The following is a 23,777-nucleotide window of genomic DNA, read 5'->3' as shown; positions in this document are numbered from 1 at the left end:
TCCCCATCTGGGCAGTGAGGATGACCGTGGTTCCCGCCCAGGGACCTCATCCATGCGGAGCAGATAGGACTGTGCCCCCTGCTTTTGAGCCCCGGTGTCCCTGGGGGCCGTGGGGGAGGGAACGTGCTCTGCCTGCCCAGCTTGGAGCCCAGAGACCGTCCTGCCTGAACTGAGAGGGGCGGTGGGCCCGGTTGTGGAGGGGATGTCAGGCTGGGGCCTCTGGGCCTCCACGGAGCCACCTCTGCCCTCACCAGGGTCCAGGGCCTTGTCCCTGAGTGACCTCTTCGGACCCCTCCGTGGCCTGGAGCATGCCCTTCGGACTGTCCTGTGGCCTCCATGGGCCGCTCCTCCCGTGGGCCCCGCTGCAGATGCCCTGCTTCTCCCAGACCCCCTCCCCCCGCCCCGACCTCCCCGGGTGGTCCTGCCGGTTCCCTGCCTCTGAGAGGCCTCTGCTGGGAGCTCCCAGAGCCCCCCACCCAGGGACCGAAGCCAGGCCTTCCTCTCCTCCACGACTGAGCGCCCTCCAGCTTAGCACTGGCCACTCTATCCCCCGAGTCAGAACCTGAGGCCCCAGCCTTCCCTGGCAAACTGGTCACCAAGTTCCTGCAGGCCCCTTTCATTGTCCCCCGGCCCAGCCCACCCACAGCTGCCCACCCTCAGGGCAGCCAGAGGGGACTCTCTGAACCGTGGAGCCCTCAGGAGGGTCCCCGGCCAGTCCTGGGTCCTGCTGTCCAGCTGGGCCCTGCCAGACTGAGGCCAGACTGAGGCCCCCCGAAAGGCACAGCCCCTGGGCACGGTGCCCCTTCTTCATTGCATGGTGGTCTGCCACAGCGCCCCTTTGGCAGACCTCCCCCCACCCCGTGCCCCTTTGGCAGACTCCCCCCCTCCTCCCGTGCTCATTAGGTGGAACCGTACAGCCTGAGTTGCCCTGAGCCCCGCCTGGGCAGCTGACGGTGGTGGGGGACTCAGACCGCACAGAGTGGCCTCACTTTGAGCTCCTGGCACAGAGCCTGGCGGCCCTCCGTGTGCAGTGAACCTCTCCTCCCCTCCCCCGAGCTTTCCCTCCCCCACATCTCCACCGTCCTCCCCGAGGCCACCCCTGCTGCCACCTGGCCCCGCCTTTTCTCAGCCCTTCCCACACTGCACGGCCACTGTGTGGTCTCTGTGGCCAGTGTGCTACCCCCAGGCCAGGAGCTCTGTCAAGGCAGGCATGGAGTCTGGGTCACCCAGAAACGTTTGTTGAACGACTGAGTGACCAGACCTTGCCTCCCACACCCTGCTGTGTTCACCCCGAGGGCTGCTGGACTGGATCTCGGCTCTCCCCACCGCCCCATATGAGGCCCTTGTGGAGGATGGCGGTCCCCAGCCCCTTGCAGCCGTGGGGGGCAGGGATCCTGCTTGGGGATCTGCTCCAGCTGCCGCCCAGATGCATCGCGTGGAGGTGGTGACTCTTCTGGAACCCGTGACTTCCACGTGTCAATACGGCACTGAATTGATTAGTGCTCGGATGGGGAAAGTGATCAGTTCTCCTTTCGACCTTGCGAATCTCTCGCTCACCCGGGCAGGGGGGTCTCGTCCTCCCCGGCCCTGCGAATTCCAGGACCACTGCCCACCCTTGCAGCCCCAGCACCGGTTCGTGTTTTTCACCAAGCTGGACAGCGAGTCTGAAGGCTGCCGGGAGGCCGTGGGCTCCCCCGGGCACAGCTCGGGGTGATGTGACCAGGCTCCTAAGGCTAGAGGCCTGGAGACCCTTCCATCTCTCTCTGGGGCCTGGCTCGGGGGTGGTGGGCCTCTGTCACCACCCCCAGGAAGCCTGCGTGGTCTGTCCCCACCGCCCCCAGCTCTGACCGCACTGGTGTGCCGTGGTGGGGTCCCGGGGGGGCAGGGGCTTAGCCCGGCTGGTGCTGGACATTCGCCCACTGGGGTCACAGTCCCTGGGCCCCTGTCCCCCATGCTGTTTGGGGCCTGGCCTGAGCTCCACCGGCTTCTGGGGGGTGCTCCCCGGGGCGGGGCCCCTGGTGTCAGCGGCGTTCTCCAGCTGAGCCAGGTGTTGGCAGGCTCCAGAGGCAGCCGGGAGGTGTGAGAGGGGCGGGTGCTCCCTGGGGCTGGCTGCTGGGCGCTCTCCCAGCTGGTAGGGGACTGATGACTCAGCGGGGGAGGGATCAGGCCGCGGGGACCAAGCCTGGGCCGGGGGAGGGAGGAGGCCGGTCAGGCCTGGCCTTGCCGCCTGGCCTCTGCGAGACCTCGGCCGGCCCCTCCACACCCTGCCCTGGCCCCCTCCTCCCTAGGTGGGCGGTGGTCTAGCTGGTGTCCCCTGCTGTCCCTGAGAACCTCCTTTGGTCCCATCCGTGTGCCCGTCTTGGGTCCTTGCTGGTCTGGGGTTTCGGGGAGTGAGGGTGGGCAGTGGGAGGCGGGACTGAGCTTCGGGTCCTGAACACCTGCCCTCTGAACGTCAGCCAGAGCGGAGATGGGGCTTTGGGGGCCGGCCGGGGTCTGGGGTAGGGAGCTCTGTGTCTTGCAGGAGGGAGCTTCTTGAGGGGAGTTCAGTTGCAGTCAGCACTGGGGCTGAGCAGGGGAGTGAGTTGTGGTGACTTTCCTCACTGCCTCTCTGCTGAAAAGGGGAGGGTCAGGGTGTCACCCCTGTACCTCGGGCTGCTCAGTGCCTTGCTGGGGGCTTGTCTTGGTCTGGCATGGCTTAAAGGAGGGGGTCTGGGGCCTTCTCAAGGCTCTCTCGAGTGTCCTGAAGGGATCTTTTACTTGGGAGTTGGAAGAGCTGGTTGTCTTGAATGGCAAGGAAAGTCTGTTTTCCTTTTTCCTTTGCCTGCCAGGAAGCTCACAGCAAACGCAGTCTTCAGCTTCCGCCAACCGCATGGGCCCTTTCTCACACGTCTGTGGGAACTGATCGTTCCTGGCTGCTCTAACATGACTGTCTCTAGCCACGTGGTTTTGCTTCCAATTTATGCCGAGTAGTTCCTGGAAGCCACCGCAGTTTTTGTGCAAGAAGGTGCGGGGTATGAATAAATAAACAGGATAGAAGTGGATCGAGTGTCCCTCAGTGCGTCTGGCCTCCGTCCACTCGTCTGCTTCCTGGGGACAGGGAGCCCGTGTGGTGGGGGGTGGCATTCAGGGCCAGGCTGTCCCCTGTCAGGTTTCTGGAAGCAGCCAGTCTGGGCTGGCTGGGAGCCTCTGGGAGCCGCTCTCTGGTCATCCACCCCTGAGCCCTGACCTCTGAGCCCCATGATCTCCCTTCCCGCTGGGTGGACGCGTGGCGGACAAGCCTCTCTCCCCCAGCTCCTGTGGCCCCAGCTCCCGTGGCGTGGTCGCTTCTTGGCAGGGCCTCAGCTGCCCTGTCTGGGAACAGCGTCCTTGGGCTGAGTAGCCACTCTGGCCCCCTCCGGGTGAAGGGGCGCTTTCGCTTCTGGTGCTACGTTTTGTGGCCGAGGGACCCACGTGGACTGCGGGGCTCCCCGCAGCCTGGGGGGGCTCCCCGGACTCATCTGGTCTGGTCCCTGCCCCCCTGGGCAGCATCCCAGGCTTCGGCTGTGGGCGCTGGGCTGGGGCAGGGGTGGGTGGGCTCAGCTGGGCGCCTGGGGCTGGCGGATTTACGGTCCTACACGGCCCAGCGACAGGCTGCTGTGTCCGCCTCGGGTGGATGTCCTTACACCGCCGTGTGCGTTCACCTCTGATCCCGTGTGATGGATGGCTGGCCCGCGCAACTGCCTCTGTTTCCGGGTGGAGCGTGCCGGGCGCTGGCCCTGCCCCGTGCCCTGCTCGGGGGTGTGGGCTGCAGGGTCGGCTCCTTCCTGACTGTCCTGTCCTAGGCTCCCCGTCCCCATCCTCCCCCACACAGCCTCGGTGCAAGGCCACGGCCCAGTTTTGCTTCCTGGAATCCCCGTCAGCCCCACATACTTGGCCTGTTCAAAACCCGTCACCAGTGAGCAGGCCTCTGGGAATTATGTGCTTAGCTTCACCACCCCATGCGCCAGGGGAGGAAATAGCGGACACACAGGTGTGAGTGACTTGCCCGAGGCCACGCACCCTGGCTTCCCCGCCCCCGAAGTCTGTGCTCTTAACCAAAGTGTCCTGGGAGGGAGGGCTCTGGAAAGGGGCACCCAGGAGGACCTCCTGGAGGAGGTGGTATTTGCTCTGGGCTGGAATTGGCCCAGAGATGGGGTGAGGGTCTCCAGGGGTGGAGCATCAAGAGCTCGAGGATGGGGACGCCCGGAGCACGTGTGGAGACTGTGTCTTGGGGGCCCTGTAGGGTGACGAGGGGAAAGCAGGATGAGGTCGAAGGTCGGGAGGTGGGGTGGAGTGCAGTTGGGCTCCAGCCCTGGAGTAGAAGTGGGGCCTGGGGTGTCCTGGGAAGCTCTCTGATAAAGAGCCGTAGTTCCGGGCTCTTCTGTCGGAGGGGCTGGCGGGCGGGGGTGGCCCTGTGTGCAGGAGAACACGGTACCTGGGGCCACCTGGGGGCAGGGGCCCCATTCGGCTTCTGCACCTGCCCCTTTTGCCGGGGCTCAGAGCCCCCCAAGTGGCATTGGGGGCCCTGGCCGTGGCTGGGCTTGCGGGGTGCGATCTGCCACGGCCCGTTGTCCAGATGAGGAAACTGAGGTCCACAGGCTGTGCTCGCGTCCGGAGGTGGACAGTCGGACTGAAGGTCGTGTCTGGCTGGGCTCCAGGCACCCCCTCCCACCCCGCGGCTGCTTCTCCACCACCCTCACCCGCTGAGGCCGTCCTGCCTGTCTGGCCTTTAGCCCCCCGGGCCCCCGCCACCCTTGTGTGGCCTTGTGTGGAGGATAGGGGGGCCATTGAGGGGAGGAGGTCTCAATGAGCTAGTGTGTGCCCCGAGCTGCCCAGCTGGCCGGTGCCTGGCACAGGGCCTTGGGGATGGGTGCTGGGCAGCGCTGGGTGGGCCAGACTGTGGCCCCCCTGCCCCTCCCCCCGTGTCAGCTTGGGGCCTCAGAGCTGCAGGCCTGCAGGCCGGGGTGGTCTCTGGCGGCCTGGCTGGCAGAGGGAGGGTCGGGTTTGGGTCTCCAGGCATCCCACTGGACCCAGCAGGTGGTGGGGCCTGGGGCTGGGGGCCGGGCCCCTGGTGAGGCTCTGGCTGGGTGGGAGGGAGGGAGGGAGGGCCTGGGATGGCTGCGGTGTGGCTGGAAACCGAGCCCGCTGCACACGACCTGGGAATGTCCTCGACAGCAGAGCCTGGGAGGGCAGCGCCCGGCCCGGCAGCCAGGGGTCCCTTCCTGGACCTGTTGTCAACTCCGGAAAAGGGGGCCACGCGGGGTCACGGCCCAGCTGCTTTGTTTGTGGAGAGAAGGGAGGATGGGGCGGAGGGAGCTGGGGCTGGTGGGACCTTGCTCAGCGCCTGCTTGTCGAGCCTGACCGTGTGGCTGGCCTCTGGGCCCGTGTGCTCTCCTAGCCGCCCTGCCAGTGGGTGCCAGGGCGCCCTTTTAAAAGACGGGGTGATGGGGGCTCAGAGAGGGTCATCTCATAGCCCTGCGGCCTGGGGGCTTTTCTGAATTGGAGAAGGCCTGTCCTGCCCAAAGCTTGCGGTCCCCAGGCTGGTCCCTCCAGTGTGGGCTGTGGTTCTGAGTGACCAGCGTGCAGTGACTGTCCCAGGCTGCTCAGTGGCCCACTGCCACCCGAGCAGCCGCTTTGGCCCCTGAGCTGGCCCAGCCGGTGCTGCCTGGCCTGTCTGAGGGGCTCAGGGTCCACTGGGCTCTCCGTGTGGTCACCCCAGGTGCGTCCCTCCTCCTTGTTGGCCTTTGCCATCTCACGTGTGTGACAGGAGACAGAGGTTGGAGAGACGGGCTTGCCCCATGCCGGGAGCCCCTCGAGGCCCGGGGGATCAGCCAGGCCTTCGGCAGTGATGATGTGAGGGTCCCCCAAGGAGTGGGCTCGGCTGCCAGCGCTGCAAGGGGGTACTTGGCCCCTCAAGGGGGCTTTGGCCATGGGGTGGGCCCGGGTGTGTTGGGCCTGGCCCTCCTGGGAACTTGTGAAGCAGGACTCAGGAGACTGTGGCCTGGGGGGGCCACGAGCGCGGAAACCCCTGCAGTTGGCTCACCGAGCAGGTGACCGGGCAGCCCTGGGCTTGTCTCCCTGTGCGGGGGGTGCTTGAGCTCGGGGGGCTCTCTCCCCCCAGAGCAGACCCCTGTGGTTCCCACGTGGGGCTTTGATGCTCAGGGCCTGAGGCCTGGGGCCGCTGGGGCCTCCCTGGCGCCCCACCTGAATTCCTTGGGACCGGCTGGGGGCGGCGCTCGGGCGGGGGGCTGCCGTGGCTGTGTGGTGGGGGTCTGGTGCGGGCCCAGGGCCATCAGCAGCCCCCCACGCCCTGCGCTTCCCACTTTCCTTCCGCCGCCTCCCGTGCAGGCCGTGGAGGGGATGTCAGGTTTGCTCCCCGGAAGCAGAGGCCCTAGAACAATGGGCGGCTGGGCCTGGGGCGGGCGGGGCCTGGGCCGCCTTTCAAGTCGGGTTAATGGCTCTAGCGGGCGGCCCTCCCTTGCCCTCTCACCAGCCCACCATTAGCTGTCTCCCGCTGAGTGGAAAAACCAGAGTCATCAGGGCCGGGCCTGGAAAACTGGCAGGGTTGGGGGTGGGGGATGGAGTGACAGCCGGGCCGTGTGAGCCAGGCGTGGCTGGGCCGCCGTCTGGATTCCATCTGTGGCCCACGGGCGACACGAGTGGGGTCCCCGCGGCGTTTCCGGGCCTCCCCGGGGCCCCACGGGGGAGTAGCAGGCGGGGGTGGTGTCGCTGATGGGGACCAGACATCCCGGGCGCTTCCGAGGCTCTGGGGCCCTCCAGCCCCAGCCGGAGAAAAGCCAGACCTTCCGGAGTGGCCCGTAAATCAGGTAGCTGGCAAGGCCTGGCCTGGCTGGGGTCGCGCTGTCATTCGACCAGGCCTGCCCGGGCGGCGCGTGAGGGGGCAGCTCTATGGCCGAGCCTGCCGGGAGCGTGGGGCGGCACAGGCACACCCGGCTGGACGTGCTTTGCTTTACTGCGCTTCACAGGTGCGGTGTGTTCTGCGAGCCGAGGGCTTGTGGCAAGCCTGTGTCCAGCGAGTCTGTCAGCGCTGTTTTTCTGACAGCGTCATTTTTCAATCCGTGCTGTTTTTTAATGTTAAATTGTTTTTTTTTAGACACGATGCTATTGCACGCTGAACAGATTACAGTGTAGCGTAAACATAGCTCTTATAATTGGGAAACCAAAAAACTCATGTGACTCGCTTTATTTCAATACTCCTTTTATTGCGGTGATGTGGACCGAAACTGAAATACCTCCGAGGTCTGCCTGTCCTGGGGACACAGACGCAGAGCGATGGCCTGCTGATGCTGGACCAGCAGAGTGTACTTCCATGGCAAGGCCACTCTGTCTCAGCTGTCACCCCCTGGAGCCCTCCCCGGCGTCTGTGGACACTGGTCAGGCCGGCCACAGGTCAGGCTCGGGGAACCCTGCTGGGATGATTGAGGCACCCCCTCTGCACGGTGCTTACGGCTTCTGCATCTGAGGGTTTGGAGAGGTCGTAGGCCTTTTTTGGCCAAGAGGGCCGCTGGACTGGAGCCGGGCCTTGCCTAGAACCTTTTGGGAGAAGTGTGGCCCGGGAGGGGGGCAGGCCCTGGCTCTGCAGATTTGCAGCGGGTCCAGGCTGTGGTGATGGGAAGGGATGGGGCCGGCCGAGTCTACCAGCTGGCCGAATTGGAGACCCAGGCCCACATTTGGGGTTTGCTCTGTCAGGTGGCACTGGTAAAGTCCTGGGTGGTCACAGCCACAGCCGGGCTGGGCTCATGCTCTGCTGAGGGGATGTCCCAGCCAGGCACCTGTGGTTGGGGCTTGCCCCTCGGGGAAGGGGCAAAGATGCTGAGGGGCTGGTCCCAGCACAGATCCGGAGCCCTGCGGGGCTGCCCCGGGGAGGGGCTGAGGCAGAGCCTGGTGGGTGGTCGAGGTGCAGGGGCTGGGCCCTGGGAATGGGACTCTTGATAGCTTCCCGCCAGTGAGTTTCCTTCTGAGGATTGGCTCTCTCCTCCTCTTCTTTCTTCCAGAGATGTCAGCTCCTCCAGGAAGCCCTCCCTGACCTCCAGGCTAGGCGAGGGCCTCCTCTGGGCTCCCCTAGCTCCTCTTCTTAGCCGTCTCTGGTTACCAGGCTCGCAGTTAGACCCGTGTGTCCCCCTCAGTGCAAGGCAGGGGGTGGGCTGCAGGGACCAGGTCCACACCCGGGATGGAGCGTGGAGGCCATCGAGCCTTGCCTCCTGTCTCTGCTGGCCGCGCTCGGCCTCTGTCTTCCCGTGGACCTGGAATCGCCAGCTCGGCCCTGTGGAGCAGGGCCGGAGATGCCGCAAAGGCAGGGAGAGGGTCTCCAGCCCCCCAGCCCCACCTCCACTGGCTCTGGAATAGACGTTGCTTCCAGCCGGGGCCCTGGTGCTGGCTGCCCCCAGCCTGCCGTGGATGCCTTGTTCTGCCAGCCCCCTGGCTGCTCCTCGGCCGGGCGGCCTTGGCCTTGGCCTTGGCTGCACGTCGGGGAGCGTGCGAATGCCTCGTTAGCCGTGAGCGAGCGTGGTGATGACGGCAGGAGGAGCTGGGCAGTTGTCAAGGGCACCGCGAGCCTCACTCTCGAGCCCCGATGATTATTTCCTGCTGGGTGTGTACCGACGACACCGTTCGGGGCTTATTAGCAGCTATGGACGGTGCAGCGGCCGCCACGCACGCTGGCCTGGCGCCGTGGACGTGAGGACCAGGCGGTGAGTCCTGGCACCCAGGCACTCATCCCTTTGTCCCTTTGTCCCCTGTTCCCCCAGGACCCGTGCCTCTCCGCTCTGCTTCTTGACGAGCTGCCTGCGTGTCGCCCGGAGGCTGAGCGCCGCTGTGACGTCTGTACCACGCATCTGACCCAGCTCACACGGGAGGCCCTGCGGCTGCTGCAGGCGCCCGCCAGCCGCGAGGACCCTGACGCCCCCCATGGAGGCCCTGGACTCATGCCCCCCAGCCCCGGCGCCGCCACCAGCCCGAGGGATGGACCGGCGCCGGTGGGCCCGGTGGGGCGGCAGCTGGGCCGAGCGGGGCCAGACAGGAGGAAGGGGCTGGGCTGGCCGTCCGGGCCCAGCGTCCAGGTGTCGGTGGCACCCGCTGGCCTGGGCGGGGCACTGAGCACGGTCACCATCCAGGCCCAGCAGTGCCTAGAGGGCATGTGGAGCGTCTCGAGGGTCAACAGCTTCCTGCCACCGACGTGCCTGGTGAGTGCCTGGGGCGCAGTGGGCTGTGGGCCCCCGGGACACCAGGCAGGACGCTTACAGCCGGTCAGGGCTGGGCGCTCTCCGGGACTGAGTGCCCAGCTCAGTGGGTGCCCTGCAGCAGGGCTCCCCCTAGAGCAGGGGGGCTGCGCCTTTTGTAGGAGGCCCCAGACATTCCCAAGACCCTCGTCAAGTCAGGCTACAAGGTCCCTGGGGGGCAGGGTCCTCTTGTGTCCCCTGGAGCTTCGCTTCCACCTGGCACAGGCATGTGGTTGGGGAAGGTTTGGCCACTCTGAGAGCACGCGTGGCGCCGTGGGCTGACGGAAGGGCCCTGTGGGCTGCTGGGACAAGATCAGACCGTCATCCAACGTCTCCCCCTGGTGACTCCCCGTCCAGGCTCTCCTGCCTGGAGTGCAGCAGCCCTGGGCGACACAGCCCTGCCCCGTGGACAGGTGACAGAGCCCGGAGGGTAGCGGGAGGCCTGCAGGTGGCGGGGACCCCGTTCCCGCTTACACGGGGCCTGGCCTCTCAGGAGCCGCCTCTTTTTGGGTGACTGCAGGATACACCCCTCCCCGCTCCAGGGCTCCCCTCCTCAGGCCCACCAGATTGTCACCCACAGCAGTGGCATGGCTTCTGTGGAACCAGCTCTGGGCACCAGGGGTGCCGGGGGTGCCACGGACCTGGGCTGGGTGTGCTCAGGGAGGGCCCCGCGGCCTGAGATGACCCCAGCTCCGGAGGGCGGAGCTGGGGGCCCGGCCCCGCCTTGGTCACAGGGCTTCGCTGGTGGGAGTTTCTCCCAAGTGTCCTCTGTGCCCCCCCAGTCTTCCTTCTAAGAGAAGGCGTACCAGGGTAGGGGGTCGGGAGAGGGTGGGTTATCGGATCGGGGGTTTCCTGGGACGCTGGAGGGAGTTGGTTTGGGTTTGGTGGTACGTGGGACTAGGTGTTCTGGGCGCCGGGAGGGCCTTTCCCCAGGAGGCCCAAGCCCTGCACGACCTGGGGGGGTGGGGTGCCTTCTCCTGGGGGCCCAGCCGTGCCCAGAATAGGGGCTCACCAGGTGACAAAGTAGAAGGGACCCTGTAAGCAGAGGGACTGGTCTGTGGGCATGGAGGTGGGGAGGCCTTACTGGGAGACAGAGCTGGGGGTGGGGTCACGGCCGGCGGCGAGCAGGTGGCGGTGTGGCACAAGCGTTTGTGGCTGTATCGTCTGCCCCCCCGTGGAGCCCCAGGGGCAGGGAGACGGGTAGGTGGCTGTGAAAGCCTTTCCAGTCGCCACAGCGCCAGCCGCACCAACTCGCCCAGCAAGTGTCTCTGAAACAGAGCACGAGGCAGACGTCTCCTGGGGTCTCCGTGCCCCGTGGGGCTGTGGGACAGGGAGGCACGAGGAGGGCCCCCAGCTCTTGGGGCAAAGTCCGTACAGCCCCCGGGCGGGACTGACCCCCGCCCTGCCCCCGCCTCTGGGCTTGCTGTCCCCTCTGAAGGCACTGAGATGTGCTGGCTGGACGTTGCCGCCTCCAGGGTGGCCCTTGGCGAGACCCTGCCCTTGCTGGGAGCTGGCCCCCTGTGACTCGCTGCTGGAGCTGGTCCGCCTGAGGCTGCCCTGTCCTTGGGGCCTCCCTGGCCCTCAGTAGCCTGGGGTGCACAGGGGGCTCCTGGGAAGAACTTCTGGGTCTGAACTAGCCTCCAGTTGGTGTGACAACGCACCCTGGGTGTGGCCTCACTGCTTCCGACTCCTGCATTTGTTAAGTCCTGAGTGAGGCCAAGAAGTAGGAGGCCAGCCTCTGCCGTGCCAGTCCCAGGGTGCCTCCTGGCCCGAGAGCTGAGCTGCCCGGGAGGAATGTGCCGAGGGGCTCGAGAGAGCTGGGCGGCTTCCTGGAGGAGGTGGCATTGAGCTGGGCCTGGAGGGAAGTGTCAGAGATAGTGGGCCCAGCGAGAAGTGTATGGGGGCAGAGGAGGCTGATGGGAATAGCCAGGGGGCTCCTTACCTGGGAGGGAGCTGAGCGCAGTCTTGCAGGTGGAGAGAGGGGTTGGCCGCGGCTCTGAGGGCTCCAGGAGGTGGAGGAGTGGGGTGAGCGGAGGTGGGAGAGGGCGGGATGGCACAGTGCCTTGGTGCAGCCTCCCTGCGCTTTGGTGGGGTCACTGGCCTCTTGCTGGGCGGCCCCGCCGGCGGCCTGCACACCATAAAACGTGAGCATTTAAGGCTCCTTGTTGGTTTTATGTGTGCATTGATTGCATTCAGGGTGGGTGGGAGTGGATTTATAATTAGACAACAGTCCTGGCGATCAATAGAGAGATTATTAGACCCATAAATAGAACCTTTGGACTCAGATGAGGTGATTTCCCCTGAACCGGGGCATTGATCATTAGAGGTGGCCCTGGAATGTTAAAATACTGCATGTTAGGCTCTAGAATTAAATACTTCTGGAGAGACGTGCCGTGAATCTCCACCACAGCCCATCAGCGGCCCTGGGTGCCATGGTCTCTAGGCAGACTTGGATCTGGGCGGGCGAGGTGGGCGGAGAGGGCCTGGCGTGTTCTAGGCGCTGTGGCTGGGAGCCTGCGCCGTGGGCTGCCGGGGGTCATTCTGTGCGTGTGGCTATCTAGTGTCCGGATGGAGCAGCCCTCGGCCAGCCACGCTGTTGTCGAGACTGCAGCCCACTTCCCCGTCCAGAGCACAGAGCTCGGCCCTTTCCGGGTCATTCACCTGCCGAGTGTCCGGTGACGATTCCCGGCAGTGGGAGCCGCCCAGCGGGGCAGTCGGGCAGTTGCTTTGCAGACTGTGTCAGGCAGAGGCATTCCTGCCACCGTGGGGGATGGAGGTGCCCGTGGGCCACCCCAGGTGCTCTGCCCTGGCCTGCTCCACGGGCACACAGCTGTGAACCGTGGTGTCTCCCCCATGTTGGCAGGGCCCCGTCAGATGTTCACAGGACATCTGCACTCATTTTACGGCCAGATGCCAAGAGATTGAGGCTTTGGCCTCCTGACCCCACGGTAGGCTAGAGGTAGCACCGCCTGGGGCGGCTGAGGGCGGGACTGAGTAACTGGGTGAAGGGTGCAGCTACCTTGGGTCCAGGCTAGCAGAGCCTGTGCGAACCTTCCCTAGTCTTGTAGACACGGGCCGGGCCCTACCCAGGGTCCCACAGTTCGTGGAGGAGGACCTGGAGCAGAGGGTTCCCAGCCTGCCGCAGGGGCTGGGGCAGTGGAGGCTCGGCCTGGACAGGGAGGATGGAGGGCTTCCTGGAGGAGGTGCTGCACGCTGCTTTGAGTGGGAGGTGAGGTCATTTTTGGTGGAGCCAGGATTTCCCTCTGTCCATGGAGGCTGGGTGGCCCCGGCTTGGGGACCTTGCTCCTGCTGCCTCTGTGCCAGCCTGCTTGCCTCCCCCCACTTCCCGTGAACCCTGGCGGGGTCCCTGGTGGGTGCTCACCTGTCCTCGGGGACAAGGCCGAAATGATGTGGGATGGAGGGAGCTTTGTCTCTCTGACCTGGCTAACCCGTTGCTGGTACCCCCTCTGGGCCTCAGTTCACCCACCTGTGGAGTGGAAGTTGGACAGATGGCCCCCCACTTCCATGTGAGGCTGCTTCTGTGACATGGGGGCGGGACAAGGCACCTGCAGAGGCTTGGACAGTCCCAGCCCGGGGCCCTCTGGGTGACCAGGCAGAGCTTCAAGGGGGCCCGGCACATGCCCAGTGAACGATGCCACCCGTGCCCCCCTGCAGGGCAAGATTCAGCTCTGGCTGCCCCTTAGCCACCTCCTCCTCTGCCTCCCCACCTTTCCTCTGGGCACGAAATAGCCCCCGGAGAGGTATTTATCCTGAGGAGCTGGGGAACGCTGTCCTTCACGGGCCACAATCTTGCAGATACGGAATTCAGGCCCAGAGGGCTCCTAAGGAATGGGTTAGCTTGGTGTTTCCCAAACCGTGCTCCTTGGAACCCTGGCGCCCCGTCATGGGCACCCTGTAGAGAGATCTGGAGCCTCCTGCAGGGGCCTCCCGGGACGGTGGGCCCTCCTCACGCTCTCCTCTCTTCATGCTTTTCTTTCGTTGCTGCTGTGGCGCCTCCATCACGTTTTCTGTTTGGCCGCCCGCCCACCCCCGCCCTCGCCCCCTGTCTGCTGTCCCCGTGTTGTGTCGTGTCGTGGTCTTCCCTCCCGCCGCCCTCCCCCGCCCCCTCGGCTTCTTTTGGCGCGTCTGGGCTCTGCTTCCGGCAGGAATCGGCAGCGGCCTCCCGGTGGCCGGAGCCGGGTCTCGGCAGCTCGTGGGCCGGTGGAGCCGAGGCGCGTGCGGGACCCCCGACAGGTCAGTGTGGGGCTCGGCCGGCCGTAGGCAGGCTGGGTGGCCTGCACCGTTGCTGGTGGGGCCGGACGTTCTGGCTGAAGGCAGAGATGCCGGCGTGGGAGGTGGGATGATTGGGCCCCGAGGGAGTGGGTGGAGGGCCGTGTGGGGCCGTGACCTCGCAGCCCTGTCCCCTGCCGTCCAGGCGGCCTTGCTGGCCAGTGTAGCCGGGCCAGCCTGGGCCGCTGGACGTGGGCCCCGCCTCGGGCCGGGTGGAGCAGCGGGTACCAGGGGCGTTGCGGGGGTGAGCCCTGCCCCGGCCCCCGGGAGCCCCCGGCCGTGTGCTGCTCCCAGGGGGGTGCTCAGCCAGACCCAGGCCAGGCCCTGTGGGTGACGCAGCTTTTAACATCAGTCCTGTCTTCCACCGCTCTGCTCGACAAAGGAGTTTAGATCTCTCATGGGGAGCACGTATGTTAAGTGACAGAAAGGGGACTGACGTTTGAGGTGAGGGAGCATCGCACGTCATGTGCGTGTAAGGCCGCAGGGGAAGCAGGCAGCGTCCAGGCTGTCGGGGACCTTGGCTGGCCTGCGTCACTCACATTTGCCTTGAGCCCCACAGCTGCCTGGAGGAGAAGCAGCGTCTGGTTCCCGTTGCCCAGGTCTAGGCCTGGCTGACCACCCCCGCTTGTGAACTGTTCCCCGTGAGCGGGTGCCCCTCTGCTCCTGCAGCCCCCCCTTCCCCTGGGGCGCAGGGCCCACCTCCTGGCCATGAGCTCCGCGTGTCCCTACCACGCCTTGTGCTTCTGGAGGACAGATTTACTGAACACCTACTATGTGCCAGGCAAGGTGCCATGGATGTGGAGGAGACCTGGCAGGTGTAGAGACTCCCTCCGGGGCCTCCTGATTCCTGGCATGCACTAGGTGCTCATGCCAGCTTGGGGGATGGGAGACTATGGTGCTGTGTAGTTGAGCCTGGCCTTGTTTCTCTGTGAGTGGGCAGCACTAGGTAGACTGGGGGAAGCTGGGGGAGGTCAGGGCAGGCACAGGGAGTGGCCTGGAGAAGGAGAGGGCTGGCCGGGCTGGGTTCTGAGGGATGCATAGGAGTTCCTGCCCTATAGGCAGATGCAAGGCAGGTGGCAGGGTGTGGTGCGCTAGCACAGTGCGTGGTGAGGGCCCGGACTATTCCAGGTTGGCCCATCTCTGCCACTGACCTGCCCTTGCAGCCTTGGGGGTGCTGCTGGTGCTGCAGGGGGGCCAGGTGGGGGTGCTTGGCGTCCATCCAGCCTAAGGTTTGGGGCTCCCTTTGAACTTCCTTTGCAGACATGGTTTTGCTGTGTCCCTAGGGGGGTTTTGGGAGCTGGTGCTGACCACGGGCTGGGTGGGGTGAGACCCTCTGCCGTGGTGAGGAGGAATGCTGCCGTGAGGTGGCAGGACCTCCTGCCAGAACATTCCTCCTGGGGCCCATGATGGCTTATTCTGCCGAAGTGCCACCCTGGCTTGTGGCCGTGTCACTTGGGAGACCCCGAGGACGCCAGGCCCTCTAGAGTGTGGCTGCTCCCTGGGTTCCTCACAGGCAGGGTCACCAGACAGACCCCTGTCCTTTCATCCAGGTACAGAGGACGCCTCGGACAGGGCTCAGGGCCAAGTGAAGCCAGAAGCCCCAGGGACCGGACTGTGGTGCCTGGGGAGCCTTGGAGGCTGGGGCCCTTGGGGAAGGGGATGGGGCTGGGGTGGCCGACGTCCACCCCCCTCCAGGGCCAGGTCTGCCCTGGGGGTCCAGGGCCCGACACGTGGGCATGAACGTAATATACAGTGGCTGGATCTCAAGTTTGCCAGCGCCGTCCCGGGGAGCGTTTAATTACCTTTGTGCTTCGTTAGGAGGCTGTCTCCCTTTCCGGAATTTATTTTAACTAATTAGTTGGAAATGCCAGAGTAGTATTTCAGATGATAGGAAGACAGTGTATTATCGTACATGGGGCAATTAGTGATCGTGACAAATATTTATTGTGGTTTCTTCTCAATCATGCCTCTGGGTGCTCCCAGACAGATGGCCCAGGGGTGAGGGGAGGGGGGTCCCTGTCCATCGGTCCTGACCACTGTGGTCACTGTGTTTCTGGAACTGGAAGGGGGAGGGGCTGGGAAGTCCAGGCCCTGGGCGGGCGTCTGTGCCCACCTCTGCTCTGGCCACTCTCTGAGCCGGCTGGTCCCACGCGCGCAGGGCCCAGGGAGCTTGCTGGGCTCCGGGGTGCACGGGCCTGCTTCCCCGGCGCCCCGGTGAGGGACAGGTGCCTGTCCCTCATGCGGGCTCCCTGCTTCCCTCCAGGCTGAAGCAGCGGTGGCCGCGGTGGCGGTGGCAGACACGGTCCGGGACGGCCCCCCTTCCGCGGGCCCTGATGGCGCGTCGAAGACGTGGAGCCGCGGCGGGGCCTGCACAACGGCCCTGGTCACCCCAGCCCCGGGCACCCCAGCGGAGGCCTCCACGGGCCCATCAGCCGCAGCCTCCTTCTTCCTCAGGTACGTCCTCCTGGGGCAGGGCCGGGGCCTGGCCTGGGGGCAGCTTGGACGCGGACAGCGTGAGGGGGCCTGGGGACCTCAGCCCCCGGCCTGGCGGCCTGCGGGCCTTCCCGGGGAGATCTGTGGCCTCGCGCTGCCGGCAGTCGAGCGGAAGGGGAGCTCGCAGCCGTCCTTCCGTCCGGCCGGCCTCTCAGGGCGCCACATCGACGGCAGTGTGAGTGGAGGCCTCTCGCCCTGGGGGTGGGGTACAGCCAAGGACAGGGTTCAAACTCTGCCCCTCCGAGCTGTGCAACCCTGGGCAACTCACGTAACCTCTCTGTCCTCTCTGTGCCTCAGTTTCCTCAGAGGTGCAGCGCGCTGATGTGTGTGAGGCCCTGAGAGGACGCTGGCCCAGCGGGCGGACGCTCAGCTGTGGACGGTGGATGTCCTCGGGCGGCCCTGAGCCAGCGCCGGCGGGAAGGGGAGGGTGGCCATGGATGGGAGGCCGACGAGGCAGGTCTCAGGGCAGCTGTCCCTGCAGTCGGGGAGCACAGGGGTGAACGGGCCCCGGGGGAGCGTCCCTGGGCGACCGAGGAGGCTGGGGTGAGCTGGGGAGGCTGTCCTGGGGGCTGGCTGTACCCACACCCCGCCTGCCGGGCTCCCCCTCCTGGGGAGCTGCTGGCACATCCCCTCACGGCTCTGCTGTCAGATCCGGCTCCACCGTCAGCAGGAGCCGAGTGGGTCCCCGTCCCAGGCCCGAGCTCCAGTGCGTGGGGCCGACCGGAGCCCAGCGTTTGCTCCGTCCGCCTCCCCGGGATGCCTTGCGTGGCCCTGCAGACACCAGGTTCTGGGCCGTCGGCTGGCGTGGACGAGGCTGGCAGGCCGGGGCGCTGCGTGAGCAAGGTGCGGGGTCGGGGGGAGTGGTGCGTGGGAGCAGGGGGTCCCTTCTCCCACCTGCGCTCCCCCCGGCAATGATCTTGGGTTCCGAGCTTCCCCCTGCGGTGTGGGGAATGCAGGATGTGACGGTGGTAATGAGCGGTGATGGCTGGCCCAGCACGGGTCACTGTCCCGTTAGCAGCCCCTGCGGGCGCTGATGAGCTGGTCCCCGGGTCCCAGGAGCCTGCGCCGCGTCCGCTTGGCCCAGTGGCGGGCACGCGGTGGGGCGTTGGGGGGCGCCGGGCTGGTCAGCTCAACATCGTGGCCCGGTGCGGGCTCACCGCCCCAGTTAGATGCAGAGAGCCCGGCTGGGCTCTGGCTGCGGGGCGGGTGGGGCCTTCCTGGAGGGCCCGGGAGCCCTGTGGAGGGGACGAGAGGGGCAAAGCGGGCCTCGGGAGGTGTCCTGGCCCGGGTAGTCTCTGCCCCTGGGCTTTGGGCAGCGGCCGCGCTCTATTGGGCCGTGCTCTCAGGGGGATTTCAAGCCTGAGACCCTCTGAGGAGGAAGACCAGCTCCGGGGGTCTGGGGGCCACACTGGCTCGTTAGCGACCCAGGGCCCGCAGGAGGGGTGCGCCTTTTGTCTCCAGCCGAGCTAGGCTGCCTCCACTGACCTTGGGAAGTTACCATAGAAACAAGCGCTCAGGCTGGGGGCTGGGGGCTGGTTTACAAGGCGTGGGGCGGGGCCGGGGGGCACTGCCGGCTGCCGTTACTTCCAGCCTGTTGGATCCCCCCAGTCACAGCGGCTTCCAGAGGGTCATGGGCCATGTCGTGGGGTGGGTGTTGCTGATGGAACACCGTGTCCAGCTCGTGCCTGATTTGGGCCCGAGACCCTCTGCTCTTTGGGGCTGTGGCACCCTTCACTGTTGGGGTGAGGTGGGGTGCTCTCAGCTGTATGTGCCCTTCTTTGTTTTGTGGGGCTGTGGCTCAGAGGGGGAAGGGGCTTGTCCAGAGTCCCCACAGACCAGGAGCTGCCGGACCCTGGGGGGCCTCGGGCACGAGCTGAGCGCATGTTCCGTGCTTCCACCTGCATCCCTCACTGGCCGTCTGGGGGGCAAAGCTGACACCCAGCCCGTGCCCTGCCCCTCGGAAGTTTCTGGTAGTCGGGGGTCGGGGTGGGGTCTGTCAGCCTTTGACGGCAGCATGGAACCTTTGACGGCAGCATGGAACCTTTGAAGGGGCCGAGCAGTGTCGCAGGACACAGGCTTTGAGGGTTGAGTAGGAGTCCAGTGTTTGCCAAGTGGAGGTGGGATAGGGTGGGGTCAGGAGCTGGTCTCTCCACTGGCCCCGAGCACTCCCGGCGGGCACGCTAGCCGCGGGCCTTCCCGACCCACTCCGAGCCCCTCGCCCCGCTGGGGGCAAGCCAAGGTGGGGGTGATTCTGTGGGTGGCTTGGTGCCCAGGGTCTTGTTACGGGGTCGTAGGGCACATGGGTGAGGCCTGGCGCCCTGCACCCCTCTGCTGGGCTGGGTGGGTCGCTCGGGCATTGCAACCACAGCTGTGAGCGGGAGCTCAGTGTGCCAGCCCCCACCAGAGTCCTGAAAAGGCCCGGCCGCCGGTAATTACATTTTCTCCGGAGGCTCTGGTGACCTTGACTCCCCCTTCCCGAGTCCTCCCACTCCCCGCTGTGTGATGTCGCTGTCCTTCCCGTCTCTGCAGCCTCCCCTCCCCCGAGATGCGTCCATTAGCGCTCTCTCCTCCCCGCGCTTCTGGGCCTTTCCGGGGCTCACCTCCTGGACCCCTGAATCTAGATGGCGTGGGAAGAACTGCTGGGGGTCTTCTGGGCAGGTGCAGGGCAGGGGGAGTGATGGGTTCCTTCGGCGGCAGGAGCCCCCTGCACTCATAGGCACCCCCGCCGCCCCATTGCAGCCTCAGCGGAGCCCCCTTTCCCACGTCTGCCCGGGTGCCCAGGACACGGAACGTGAGGTGTGGCGCCTGGCAGAGGCCCAGAGCCAGAGCGGGTGCTGCCCAGAGGCTCACGGGCAGGAGGGCCCCGCGGAGAGGTGTCCCTCACCTGCAGGGTGCACGAGGCAGCTTCCTAGCCTCAGCGTGAAGTTCCCAGGTGACGTGGAAAATGCGAGCAGGCCATGGCAGGGAGCAGGGGTCCAGGTCAGGGCTGCTAGGACCGTGGGCCTCGGCCTCGGAGGCGTAGGCCCCCTTAGCGGGCAGCTCCGAGGTGGGGGGATGCAGGCATGGGGCGTGGCATGTGGCATGTGGCCTGGTCCGCTGGCCTCCTGGCGGCCCAGGCAGGAAGCCCTGGGTTGGCCGTAACTGACCCCCACCCACACCCAAACAGGCCCGTGTGTCTCCTCAGGGTGATTAAGGGCCTCACCATCAAGGCCAACTGCCTGTGAAATTACCTTCTTGTTTGGAAGAGGCAATTTTTCTTTGTAAAAAGGCAAATGTTTTCCTTTCTGTTTACGTGAATTAATTACCCGGGCCAGTGAGCCTGGGGAAAGGCCTCTGGGATTAGGTGAGAGGGCTGGGGGCTCAGAGGGAGGTTGGAGGAGCTCGGTCCCTCACTCATTCTCTCCCTCACTCCCTCCCTCCTTCCCTCCCTCACGGCCGCATCCTGAGCTTCCCTGTGTTCTAGGCCTGGGCTTGGCAAACCCCTGCCCTCCAGAGCCCCCACCTGATGGGACACAGCCATGTAAACCTGTGGCTCAGGGCGTGGAATGGTTCCCGTGGTAGCAGCAGGCACAGGGTTTGGGGAAGCCCAGTGTGGGGGCATCAGGGCACACTTCCCGGGGGAGGTGTCCTCTGAGGACGAGGAGAGCTGCGCGTGCAGGTGAAGTTCCTGCTTTTCCAAGTCTCCCCTGTAGAGCCAGAGCACTCAGACGCGCCCACACGCCCCCTGCGGGTTCTGCCTTGAGCACCCCGCACCCCATCCCTGCTCCCCAACAATGCAGTGGGTGTTCGTGGCCCTGAGCGTGGTGCCTGTGTGTTCTCTTAGCCTCTGTGAAGCCTGGCATCACTTCCTCCCCCACCCCCACTGCCTGGAAACCAGGTCTGTGCACCCAGAAGGCTGGGACCCTCCCGAGACCACCCCCAGCCCGTGTGAGCTGAGGTGCAGTTGCCGAGTGGCTGACGGGCTTGTCCCGGTCTTGAAGGGAGCTGGGTTTCATCACAGGAGACAGTGCTGTCCCGAGGCCTCTGAGTCATGCCCGGTGAGGCAAGCCTGTAAGAGCAGAGACCTGGAGGGCTGGGCAGGCTGGGCGCAGCTTCTCAGCTCCCAGCCCCGCGGGGGCTGACCCAGGGCCAGGGAGGGAGGAGGGGGTGCCCCGAGTTAGGTCAGACCACGGGGCAGAGTCGCCCGGCCAGTACCGGTCCAGCCTCGTGGGGCTGGCGGGACCTCAGACGGCTCCGGGCCCAGCCTCCGTCCAGGCGAGACCTGGGCGTGTCCAGCGGGGAAGGACACCTCCCCATGCTCTGCTGCTGGGACCTGAGGGGGACGGAGGGGGCTGAGGTCTGTGCCGGACACCCTGGTTCCTGAGAGGGTCACAGAGGGTGCAGAGCCGTCTGTGGCCTTGAGTACCAGGCAAAGCACTGCCTTCTGGTCGTGGCCTCTGCAGCCCGATGTTGTCCTGTCTCCCCCAGCGCCTTACCCGTCGTCCTGGCCTTCACGTCCCTTTGAGCCTTGGGGGGTTCAGGGTGGCCCCCCCAGCCTCGGGGACCCTGGGTGGCCCTGCCCGACCTAGGGAGGAGCAGGGAGGCAGCTGTGACGGGAGCGGGGGACACACCTCGGCCGTGGGGGTCTGCTGACCTATCCAGTCACCCTGAGGGCCCAGCTGGTGCCCCCCAGGACAGGCTGGTGCCAGGCAGGCCCTGTGCTGCCCCCCTTCCCCCACGTCCTGGGGGCAGCACCGCTGTGCACATGTGGAGCTGAGGAGCCCGGTCCACCGGGCCTCCTCCGCCTTCACAGGCGCCAGTCCGTGTCCCCGCTTCCCCAGCCCGCCCCGCCCAGGTAGGCTGAGGGCCAGCCCACCTGCCCTGGGTGTCCCCGCCCTGGGGCAGCGCCCGGGGATGGGGCTGCCTGCTGGACCCTAACATCCTCCAGGTCCTCCAAGTCGGGCTGCAGCTTCTTCCCGTGGGAGTGGTTGGCGGCAAGCTGTGGCCTAACCCAGGATGGCCGGGGTCCAGGGCAGCCGGCCGGGCTGGGGGTGGGCGGGGCAGGAGGAGCCCCAGGAGTGGAGCTGGTCCCCTGGTCCCCATCCTGCCCGCTCTAGCTGCCTCCCCTGGGCTTCCCTTCTGAGTTCCTCTGCCCCCGGCCCTTCACCCTGTGCCTGGGGGACAGTGTCAGCGCCCGTTCTGCCCCGTGTGCGATCCTTGGGCGCCGTGGGGATGGGGGCCAGGATGCAGGACTTCTGTTCAGGCAGTTTTGGGTTTAGGGCGCATGGGCTCAGGCAGGAATCGGGGCCGCGTCTCCGACTGAGGGCCCCGGCCCGAGTTGTCTGGGCAGCTCGTGGGTTCCGCTCTCAGGCCCCCGCCCCCTCCAGGCGTGCACCAGCCGCCCCACTGCGTTAGTAAGGGTCCGCCCCGCACCGTAGATTACTTTTATTTTCCTTGATGACACCTCGCTAGGAGGAAAGCGGTCCCTGGGGTCTCTTAAAAGACAACTCCTGTGAAAGATGAGAGGAGTTAAGCAAAATGCTGGTAGCTCCTCCGAGTGGGAGGAGGGCTGAGGGGCCGTGTGCCCAGAGGGTGCAGGCCCTCCTGTCGGGCCCCTTTGAGGAGCACAGGTGAGACTCAGGGGCCTGGGGGCTTTGGGAGAAGGAGGGCAGCCGCAGCAGGACCAGGAGAGGGGCAGCTGGGCGGGGCGGCGGGGGGCTGCCTGCAGGCCTGGTGGGCAGGCTCTTTCAGCCCTGAGCCGGCCCTACTCTGGCCTCCAGCCCCTTTCGCCGGGAAGGCGGGCGGGGTGGGGGGCGGACGAAGGCCTGGGCCATCTGGACCCAGGGCCATCTGGACCCAGGCCCGTCTGTGTCACCTCTGCTGGGTGCCTTGAATGCATTCGCTCCTCAGGGCTGTACATGAGGGCTTCTGGTAGTCATGTCATCCCATGTTAGAGATGGGGAAACCGAGGCACAGAGGCTTAACTAAGGCTAAGTCACCACGTGTGGGTCATACAGCCTGTGAGTGGCTGACCCCAGCATGTGCCGTCCTGCCCTAGCTGCTGAGTCGGGGACTTGGGGTGGCAGAGGGTGGGGAGAAGGGGATACCCTCAGTGTGGGGTGTGGAGAGGGGCCGGGGTCCCGTGTCTGCCTGGGGCCTCTGTCGCCTGGCCTGTACTGGCAGAGCTGCCAGGGGCTGGACGTGGCGGCCCCAGCCCCGGGGGCCCCTGCTTGGCTGGGGGGGAATGACCTGTGGCTGTGTAGCCGCATTTAGGGCGGGGCAGGTGGCAGGACAGCTCTGAGCGCCCGCCCGCCTCTCCTCCCCTCCCCACGCGCCTCCCGCCCCTGCCCTCTCCTCCCCTCCCCTCCCCAGGGCTGCCCAGAAGCTCAGCCTGGCCTCCAAGCGCAAGAAGCCCCACCCGCCGCCGGCCCCCGCCGCCCGCGGAGCCTCCACCTACCCCACGGACTTCAGTGGGGTCCTGCAGCTGTGGCCGCCCCCTGTGCCCCCCTGCCTGCTCAGGACCACCTCCAAGGCCAAGGACAACCCCAGCAGTGTCGGAAAGGTAGGCCCTGCCCTGACTTGGGGGTGACCCTGGGGGGTGGCACGAGGCTGGGGTGTCGGGGCAGGTGCGGGATGGGGAGCGGGAGATGGAGGGAATGCTTCCTTCTCCTGGGCTGGACCAGGCTGGTGAGCGTACAGATGGGGCAACGGAGGCCCAGGCCCACCTTGACGGCTCCAGGTGGCGGCAGGGAGCCTGGGAGACTGTGGTGGGCCTACAGGGAGTGGGTGGGGGGGTCCCAGGGGCACGGGCTGGTCTCAGTGTGGGGCGGGGCGGCCAGGGCTTCGCGGGACTCAGGGGTGGGGTCTGGCCCCAGGATCCCCCTTGGCTCGTCTTTGTTGGTATGCTGCCCTCAGGGGGTCCGGGGGGCAGGGGTGGGATCCGTCAGCTATCCAGAGTCCCGGCAAACCCCAGCCGCAGCCTGATGTGAGAAGTGGGGGAGTTGAGTCAGGATGCTACCCGGGTTCAGGCGGGGAAGCAGGCCCAGAGTGGAGGAGGGCCTCGCCCAGTCACGGGCTGGCTGCCTCCTGGCTCCTGTGGCCTTCGGCTGAGACCGGGTTTCTGTCCTGGCCCCATCTGGGTTGCCTGTGACTGCCCCCCAAGTCTGGGTCGGGGCCTGCGTGTGCGGCTCTGTGTGAGTGCATTAGTGGGGGGATTCTGTGCCTCTGGAGGGTGCGAGACCAAGGCACAGCGGGGTTGGGCCTGTCACCAGGGCCACACGGCTCTGGGGTGAGGACTGGACCCCAACCCTGAGCGTGCACCCCATCGCGTTTCCCTGGCCTTCTGCCCGCTCTGCGCCCCTCTGAGAGTGGCGGCCGCCCACCGGGCACTGGGTCCAGCCTTTCCAGCGCCCAGAGGCCCAACCCCTGCAGAGTTGGGGGGGCGGGTTCCACGCACCCCTGGACTCAGTCTGTCCTGCCGCCTAGGACACGCCCCAGGGGGCTTCTGCTCCTAGCGACGGGTCTGCAGGGGGCACCCTGCCCAGGCCCGAGCTGCTCCCCAGGCCCCCACCCCACCCTCCCCCTGGCCCTCCCGCTGTAGCCTCTGTGCTCGGCCTCCCGGAGGTCAGTCCCTGTGTCCGGACGTCCAGGAAGCCTTCCCTCACCCCGTCACCCACACACCCTGAGACGGAGGTAGACATGTCCCTCGGGAGCTTGCTGAAGTGGGGAATCTGGGCCCTGCTTGGGCGGTGGGAGTGC

General features: G+C 66.4%; 1 protein-coding gene across 3 annotated transcripts in view; it reads left to right on the top strand.

The window, feature by feature from the left end:
• Positions 1-23,777, top strand: part of KIF26A (kinesin family member 26A) — a 41,651-nt gene that overhangs the window by 5,690 nt on the left and 12,184 nt on the right. For all 3 annotated transcript variants that reach the window (XM_082387593.1, XM_082387594.1, XM_082387595.1), the window contains exons 3-5: positions 8,787-9,221; positions 15,811-16,001; positions 22,392-22,581. In XM_082387593.1, coding sequence (XP_082243719.1) covers positions 8,787-9,221; positions 15,811-16,001; positions 22,392-22,581 — 816 coding nt within the window. The remainder of the gene's footprint in view (positions 1-8,786; positions 9,222-15,810; positions 16,002-22,391; positions 22,582-23,777) is intronic.

Source organism: Balaenoptera borealis, assembly GCF_965194805.1.
Source record: "Balaenoptera borealis genome assembly, chromosome: 3".
Lineage (NCBI taxonomy): Eukaryota > Metazoa > Chordata > Mammalia > Artiodactyla > Balaenopteridae > Balaenoptera > Balaenoptera borealis.
The sequence above is the reverse complement of the archived record's forward strand: the minus strand, read 5'-3'. Positions and strand labels throughout refer to the sequence as shown.